This window comes from Myotis davidii, unplaced genomic scaffold (genome assembly GCF_000327345.1).
Source record: "Myotis davidii unplaced genomic scaffold, ASM32734v1 scaffold217, whole genome shotgun sequence".
Taxonomy (NCBI): domain Eukaryota; kingdom Metazoa; phylum Chordata; class Mammalia; order Chiroptera; family Vespertilionidae; genus Myotis; species Myotis davidii.
Window position 1 is genome coordinate 9,803,696 of NW_006290034.1, and position 9,202 is coordinate 9,812,897.

General features: G+C 40.4%; 1 protein-coding gene across 1 annotated transcript in view; it reads left to right on the forward strand.

The window, feature by feature from the left end:
• Positions 1-341: 341 nt before the first annotated feature.
• Positions 342-9,202, forward strand: part of TTF2 (transcription termination factor, RNA polymerase II) — a 34,404-nt gene continuing 25,543 nt past the window's right edge. The window contains exons 1-4 of the mRNA XM_015563539.1: positions 342-389; positions 469-571; positions 2,756-2,842; positions 8,686-8,707. Coding sequence (XP_015419025.1) covers positions 362-389; positions 469-571; positions 2,756-2,842; positions 8,686-8,707 — 240 coding nt within the window. The 5' untranslated portion in view covers positions 342-361. The remainder of the gene's footprint in view (positions 390-468; positions 572-2,755; positions 2,843-8,685; positions 8,708-9,202) is intronic.

A 9,202-nucleotide genomic window follows, 5' to 3' on the forward strand; every position in this document is an offset into this window, starting at 1 on the left:
CGCCCGTCTCAGTCCAGCCTGTAGCTCCCCAAGTTGCTGCCAAGCGAAGCCTCCCTCTCCCCGCCCACCTCCTGTCTGAACCACCCTCCAGCCTTAGCCACGCCCCCAGCCAAATGCCCCGCCCTCACGCCTCAGCCTCAGATTTGATTTCTGCGCGCGCCAAGTCTTAGTGTAGCTATGATTGGTTGGAGGTGAGCGGACCTCCAGGATGATTGGCTGGTAATAGCTAGAGGGTGGGGTTAATGCCACGGCGGTGAATTATGGGGGCATTAAGACTGATGATTGGTTCAGGAGGACCGACTGAAAAGCGGAAGCAGGCGTTGGGGCGGGACTTGGTGGGAGAGGCCCGGAAAAGAACGGGATGGAATTAGTTAGGTGTCCGCAGCATGGTGAGCGGCCAGGGTCCGAGGGCCCCCCGGGGTCGGCCCACCTGTCACGGCGTAATTGTTGTCGACCTTCTCTCCTCAGGGACTCCCTGCTTCCTGAAGACCGGCGTTCGCGATGGCCCGAATAAAGGAAAGAGCTTCTACGTGTGCCGGGCGGACGCTTGCGACTTTGTTCAGCCCACCGAGTAGGTCCCGAGCTGGGCCCGACTCCCCGTGACCTCGCGGAGGAGCCGCCGGCTCGGCGTCCGGCGTCACAGGGACTAGGAGCGAGCGGTGGGGCCCCTGGTGTGCGGAGCCAGGGCCCTTGAAGTAGTTGGTAATCCCAGGACCGCGGCGGGTGCTGGGGAGACGCTCCGCTCCTGCTTGCTGTGTGACCCGAGCCTGGTTGCTCACCCTCTCTGGGTCCCCAAGAGCCGTATAATAGGGGATGCTTTCCAGTTCTGGGTTTCTATTGATTTGTCGGGCCTAGGCAACCTGGAATTCCCCTCCTCTGCCCCCTCTAACTGAAGACCTGCAGGCATAGTAGGAAATAGTTTTGAGTTAGTTTTAGGCCGAACTGGTTTTTAAGTGTTGGAGGTCAAAACACCCCGATGGCCCCATCTAAAAACAGGATTCTCTGCATTTAAGTGGTGATAATGATAACCCAAAGAAGCAAGTTACTTTAGGGGTTAATGCCAGAAGAAAATCAGATAGCTGATTTCAGCACTTTATAGTTTTACAAAATGGGCAGCTGAGACCCAGCAATATTAAGTATCATTTTTTAAAGTGAGAAAAGTTAATACTGTTCTCAGAGTGTTCGTGTTTTGTAGTGCCAGCTGTCCACAGTCTCTAGAGAACTTGAAAACGATCACATCATTAAACATTTTTCCCTTCTCTCTATGTACTGAACTTGGTAAAGAAAAATAACTTTTCTCTATTCCATGTAAAGCACATAATGGATATCAACTAGAAAATAAAGTATTTTTTCAACGTGTAATGTTACCTTTTCCGAGAAAATATTCTTTTAGCCCTCTACTAAGGTTTTTAATTGAAAGAAATTACTGGGATCCACTTTAATTAAATACAAAATGATTTTGAGTAAAACTGTCAAATCTTGAGATAGAAGGAACCAACCAAAAATAAGCTATCAACAGCGTATTATGTTAGGGTTTGCTATTTATTTCTAGTTGCTATTCTGAGCTTCTTAGGTTCTGTATCTAGCTCAAGTTTCGTGAAACATGAAAGCATGTTCATATTACAGGCAGTCCTCAGGTTACGTTGGACTTGACGTATGTCGCATTGTGGTTCCTTTCGTGGTTACATTGCCATCTCCCATTTATTTATAAAAAAAAAGTTCCGTCATTTTGACGTATGTACATATGTGCTTTATGTTTTTTATTATTTATTTACCACAAGTAAAGGTCAGGAATTGTTATCTTTCTTTTAAAATTTTTTTACTGTTTCACTTCATTACTGCTGTGTATGTGCTCCATGTGAGTGAAGTAGGTGCTTATGTAGGTGGGTTCCGACTTACGGGGAAAATCCCCTTTATGTTGCGCTGTAGGAACGGATCTCCGACATAACCCGAGGACCTGCTGTAGTAGGAATTAAGTATCAATGGTAGCATAAGACTTGGTTTTACATTAAAAGGAACATACCCTTATATAGACTGCCATTTGTACAAATGTACTGCTATACAAACTAATCTATAATGATAAAAGCGTAATATGCTAATTAGACCAGACATCTTTCCAGAGGAAGCTGGGGCTGCAAGGGAAGCCTGGGTCCCTGGTGCCAGAGGGAAGCTGGTGCTGGCAGCCGGGGGCAGGAAGGCCTACTCTTGCACAGATTTTGTGCATCAGGCCTCTAGTACAATAATATTGGACTTGAAGACAGTCATTTGATAAACTTGATCTATTTGGAATATGTCTGGTATCCAGAATATAAGCAAAATAAAAAGTGTTGCAGGACATAGGAAAGTAAATTTCTTCATTTAAACCAATTTACTCTCAAATGTCAAATTTTCTCATAATAAGAAGTTGGAGGAGGAGTTAAGTTTATGCCAAGCATGAACAAATTAGGGTGTGTTGCTACAGAAGGTACGTCAGGCATTCCCGGGGTCTTATAATGTAAAGGTCACATACCACAGTATATTTTAAAACTTTTGAGTCATCAGGAAAAAGATATTATTGTCATGCATTATTTGGGGGGTGGGAAAGATGAAAGCTGTGGATACTTTCCCCAGGGGAGTGCACGTACAAATGAAATGTCTGGGATTTACAAGCTCAGTGGAAGTTATGTGTGGATTCTTACAGTTTGGATTTAATTGTAGGATGTTAGCTTCTGTTCTTTGCCTTCTAAAACAAAATATCAATTTCTTCCCCCTCTAGCCTTCCTGTTTCTCATTGTTTATTGCATGAGGGATTTGTGGTAGAACTTCAGGGCTTACTGCCACCCCAGGGCACGAAAGAATATAGGTAAGTGTCCAAAAGGAACATCTAAATACATTTGCTTTTCTTTTTTTCTTGCCTGGAAGAGTTAGAGCCAGGTATGTTTTCCTAGGATTCTTTAACACTCATTATTTAAAAAAACAACAACACAGCAGTATTTTTGCATGTATTGAATATTGTCTGAGCTGTCACTCCCTCACTGCTGAGTAAAATTTCAGGATTAAATTGCTCCAATGGTCATTAACTTGTCAACTTTCTCATTCTATAATAGAATGAGGTAATGTGTAAAAATGTCTAACATATGTTAAGTACTCTGTGAATGTTAGTTGCCCTTTTTATGGGAACTCAGAAGGGCAAGAAAGTCTATTTAGATGTCAGATGATATTTCTCATGAGAATTAAAAGATAAGTAGGAATTCACAAGGAGCAAGAGAGGGGTCATATTTAACTGATTAATACTCTACATTAGGGAACAGAGGCACGAAGTAACAGAATTACATGCATTTGGTTCAGTAATAGTTTAGCACATGTTTGAGTAGAGACTTCAGAAGATAAGGCTGGCCAGGAAGGCAGGGGCCAGGTGTGATGGTCTTTATATGATACCAGAGGCCTGGTGCACGAAATTCGTGCACGAGTAGGGTCCCTAGGCCTGGCTGGCTGCAGGCCAGGGCCTTCCTTCACTCCGTGCCGCCCCCTGGTGGTCAGTGCACATCATAGTGAGCAGTTGAACTCCCAAGGGAACAATTTGCATATTAGCCTTTTATTATATAGGATTCTGTGCAGTTTGGAATTTATATATTCTAGATTGATTTTCCCCAACTCCCTCCCTGCAAAATAGAGGCATTCAAGGGCCATCTTCACAATTTTACATACCTGAATACTGCCTGTTTTACTATTTTTCTTGATTGAGCTATATATTCAATAAGATGCACAGATCTTAAGTTTTCAACTGGTTGAGTTTTGAGAGAAGTATATACCCATCCTTACGACCAAAACCCCAATCAAAATATAGAATATTTCTATTGCCTAATTAAGTGCTCTTGGACCTGCTTCTAATTAATCTCCTCATCCACCATAGACAACCACTATTTTGATTCATAATATATACATTCTTTTTTTGTTTGACTTTTATGTAACAGTATCTGTGAAATTCTCCATCTGGTTGTGTTTATCAGTAATTCATTTATTATTATTGCCGAGTTGAATTCTACTGTATGAATTCCACAGTTTGTTTCATGTGCTCATTTGCCATCTGTGTATCTTTGATGAAATATCTGTTTAAATTTTTTGCCCATTTTTTTTAAATTGAAATTTTTATTTACATAATTGTAGATTCACTTGCAGTTATGACAATACAGAGAGATCCCTGTAGACTTTACCTAATGGTAACATTTTGCAAAATTTAGTATAATATCACAACTAGAATATTGATATTGATAAAATTCATTGATCTTATTTGTAAAGATAGCTTATACTAATTTGTATACTTATACATTTAGTTCTATACAGTTTTATCATGTGTAGTTTTGTGTATTCACCATGACAGTCAAAATATTGAACAGTTCAATCACCACAGGAACCTTCCTGTTGCCCTTGTATAACCATACTCCTGCTCCCGCCTCACTCCTGGCAGCCATGAATCTGATCTCCATTTCAAAAATATTACATAAATGGAATTATTCAATATGACACGGGACCTTTCAGTCCGCAGGCCGATGCTCTATCCACTTAACCAAACTGGAGATTTTTGTCTTTTAAATATTGTGCTGGCTTTTATTATCGAGTTGGAGTTCTTTATATATTCTCTATACAAGTCCTTTGGCAGATAAACACATTCTGAATATTTTCTTCTGTTTGTGATTTTCATTTTCTTAACTGTCTTTTGAAAAGCAGAACTTTTTCATTTTTATAAAATTCAGTTTATTATATTTTAGTGGCTTGTGCTTTTTGTCTTCTCTCTAAGAAATCTTTGCCTACCCAAGATCATAAATTTCTCTAGTGGTTTCTTGTAGAAGTTTTATAGTTTTGCTTATGGCTCTGTTTATTTGTTTGTTTAGTCTATGGTTGACCTCAAATTAATTTTGGTTATCTTATGAGATAGGAGTAGAAGTTTATTTATTTTTCCATGTAATATCGAATGAATGCTATGCATTTGTTTCTGCACTGTTTTCTGAAGACATTCTTTTCTCCATGGAAATGCTTATTAAAAAAATTGGTTGAGCCCTAGCCAGTTTAGCTCAGTGGATAGAGCATCGGCCTGTTGATTGAAGGGTCCTGGGTTCGATTCCGGTGGGGGCACATGCTCAGTTGTGGGCTTGATCCCCAGGAGGGGGTGTTCACGAGGCAGCCAATCAGTGATTCTCTCTCATCATTGATGTTTCTATCTCTTTCTCCCTCTCCCTTCCTCTCTGAAATCAATAAAAATATATTTAGAAATATTTTTTTAAAAAATTAGTTGACCATTTGTGGGCTATTTCTGGACTTACAAATCTGTTCCACTGCTGCCTTAGCCTATCCTTACACAATCAGGTAAGATAGTGTGTATCTTCCAACTTTATTTTTCAAGACTGGCTATTCTGGGTTCTTTGCATTTTCATATACAATATAGAATCAACTTTTAAAATTCCTCAGGGCCGAAACCGGTTTGGCTCAGTGGATAGAGCGTCGGCCTGCGGACTGAAAGGTCCCGGGGTCAATTCCGGGCAAGGGGATGTACCTGGGTTGCGGGCACATCCCCAGTGGGAGATGTGCAGGAGGCAGCTGATCGATGTTTCTCTCTCATCGATGTTTCTGACTCTCTATCTCTCTCCCTTTCTCTCTGTAAAAAATCAATAAAATATATATAAAAACAAAATTCCTCAGGAAGCACTGTTGGGATTACAACGAATCTATATGGATCATTTGCGGGACAACTGACAATAATATTGATCTTCCAATCCACGAGCATGACCTATTTATGACTTTAAAATTTCTGCCTAGTATTGTTGAATAATTTTCATTATGGAGTTCTGTACCCTTTTTGCTAATTTTAGTCCTCAATGTTTATGGTTTTTGATATGGTTTTAAATGGAATTTTTAAAAATTTCACGTTTCGATTGTTTTCTCTGATATAGTGGGGCTGGTATGCTTCTAGTACATGAAACCATTTGCAAACTACTGGGGGCTCTATCATGCAGAAACACTGTTCTAGGTGATAGGAAACCACTGAAGAATTTCTTATCCAATTCGCATTAAAGAAGAACTAACTATGGAGGATAGATTAGAAAGTGAAGATAGTGGAGGCAAGGGGACAACTGAAATAATTGCTACATAGCATATTCATTATCTCTTATTGTCATAGATTCTGCTGCGATAAGTTTCAATACCCCTATTTTACAGACAGATAAGGAGAAATGTAGAGAGGTTAGAATGGAATCCATGTTCCCATGGTTATAAGTTACATTGCTGGTATTCAAACCTAGTGAGAAAAATGGGCTTGGATTGAGGCAGTGGCAGTGGAATTGGATACACTTAGATTGCAGGAAACTTGCTGAAAGAGAATTGATAAGACGAACTTTCCGGTAGGGCATTGACGCATGCTTCTTCCCTTCTTTCTCATCAGGAATAGTGATCATGGTAGCGGCCCTTGGCGACTTTCCTAAGTTGTGAGGACTCAGTGGGGCTGTGTGTGATGCATTTAGTCTGGTGTTTAGGTTATTGTCAGTGCTCAATAAATGGTTGCTGAGTTGGGGTTTATGGGTGATGAGTATACCATTAAGCAAGACAGGAAGAAAGGGTTGGGATGTGATTACGTAGAGAGCTTTAGATTAATCATGTCTTGTGTAATGTGAAACGAGCTAAAAGAGTGAATGTGCAGCTTTGAAGAGAGGTTTAGGCTAAACAGAATTTTGAGAACTTACCATTAATATTCTTCATACTAGGTAGGTGAAGCTGAGAGGTGATCATTGTTTTAAAATAGGGCAAAAAAAGTATGCTAAATCTAATTCTTTTAGCCCAAATCCAAAGCACTATTACTAGGAGGTATTTACTAGAGCTTTAAAAAGGTTGTTTTAGGATGAAGAAAATAAGTTCTGCAGCATACAACCACAACAAAAAACATGCATCTAGCTGTGTGGTGCAGGCGGGAAATATAAGCAGAAGTAGACAAGCCCATGGATGATGATGTCCTTTGCAAACAATAATACATTTAGCCAGAACTCCTATAGTATACTCTTGAGAATGACCTCAGGGAATACAGCCCCTCCTTCCCCCAAACTGGCTTTTCTTTTCAAGAACTTAGGTACTTTATTTCCCCAAATTAATACCATTATGAGTAAAGCTTAACCTGAACAGGAGACAGGTGCAGCCAAGTAATACCCCTTCTATACACCTTGGATGCAGCTGCATTTGTGTGCAGTTCTCCAATTTAAACACCAGATGGTCCCACTCACCAGCATTTGACTGGTCCTTCAGCCATGGCCCTCTGTTGGGCAATGAAGGAAGCTATGCCAGTCATTCAGTAGAACCCGTGGGAAGAACTCTTGCCTTGACAGGAGTGTTTACCACATAAAAGCGGCACACCTTGATTTACAAATGTGGGACATTGTCTTTGAGCTTCTGAGTTCATGTTCTCTTTTTTCCTCTCCCTGCCCCCAGCCCTTTTACTTTTTATTCTCAAGGATATGGGATCAAAATGGGTGGAAATAATAATACTCTTTTGCCTATAAATAATAATACAAGTTAGTTCTTTAAGAAACTGGTTTTAGTAGTATGCTCAGAATATTTTATTTTTAATAACACTTGAATCTTTGAATGTCTAGAAAATTTCTTGAGTGGTTACTTTTTGGGTAAAATTGGCATGCAGATTATCTGGCCAATGAAAATTACCTACGCTGCTGAGAAAGAGGCATTAAGGCGCGGGCCAGAAGGACCCCAGGCCCCAACAACACTTAAAGAACCCACATCAATAAAGCCAGTACCTAGTAGGTGTTTTGGAGTATCATTCTTCACTGTGTTGTACAATAGGAGTAATCCTTGTATGTAAAGGATATCAGCCCTTTGTAATATGTGTAGCAATTACTTTTCCCAGCTTGCTTTTTGTCTTAGAATTTGCTTATAGTATTTTTACTATATGGAAGTTTAAAACTTATGTAGCCGAAATTCTGAATTCTTTGTCTCTCAGCTGTAGGTTCTTATACTAGTAGTCATGCCAAGAAAAGCCTTCACTTTAGGATTACAAAGATATTCATCTGTGTGTTTTTTTTCCTTTAGGATATTTATAGTTTCATTTTTGTTTCAACTTGGGTTTTAGTGTAAAAGCAGTGAACCCATATTCCTAAGTGCCCTATGACAAAACTGGGTAAGAACTAGACATAGGAAAGTCATTGAGCAGTCCTATCTGCACAAGTTAGAATGCTGAATTGGATGTGTTCAAATGCCAGGTGCTTCTGTGACTTTAAGACCTACAGTAAGAGATTATTGCTAATCAAGATTACTTAGAAAGTGGAGGAATTCAGACGTCAACTTGGCCTTGAATGACTTTTAAAATCTGGGCAGAGATAAGGACAAGGGAGTGTTCCAGGCTGTAAGCAGAGGTCTGGTTATAGGAATAAGCCCCTGTGGCTGCAGGAGTGGAGTTAATGACTGCATTTATTAAGTTCTTAATATGGGTCAAACTTTGATCTGACTCTGTTATCTTCACAGTGACCAGATGAGGTAGGCACTTATTTATTAGAGGCCCGATGCACGAAATTCGTGTAAGAGTAGGCCTTCACAGCCGTGGTGGCTGCCTCGATCCTGTGGCTACAGCCCCGACTTCATCTGGAAGGTCATCCATAAGGACGTCCAGACAGCTGTTTGGTTGATTTGCATATTATGCTTTTATTATTATAGATTATTATTACTTTTCACCATTGTATAGGAAAGTAAACTGCCACAGGGGCCAGTCAAATACGGTGTTTTCATTTTCAGATCTAGTTATGTGGTAGGACTGAGATTCGAATCCTCCCAGCCTGCCTGACAGTGTGATGCTGGGTTGGACAGCCAGCCTTTAGTAAGAAGGGAGGATTGGCTTTCTGATGAAAGAGACTGAATTGAAGAGGTCTGTCCTCCTCTAGCTGGTTTCTTCATCCTTGTTGTTTATAACCTGTCGAATCCTCCCAGCCTGCCTGACAGTGTGATGCTGGGTTGGACAGCCAGCCTTTAGTAAGGAGGGAGGATTGGCTTTCTGATGAAAGAGACTGACTTGAAGAGTTCTGTCCTCCTCTAATGGATGTGTTTCCTACTTAACCAGCCAGCTGGTTTCTTCATCCTTGTTGTTTATAACCTGTGTCCTGGAAAATAATTAATATGCTACAGACATCACATTCTTCTGATAGTGGAATCAGTATTTGCTTTCACATGTGTTTTA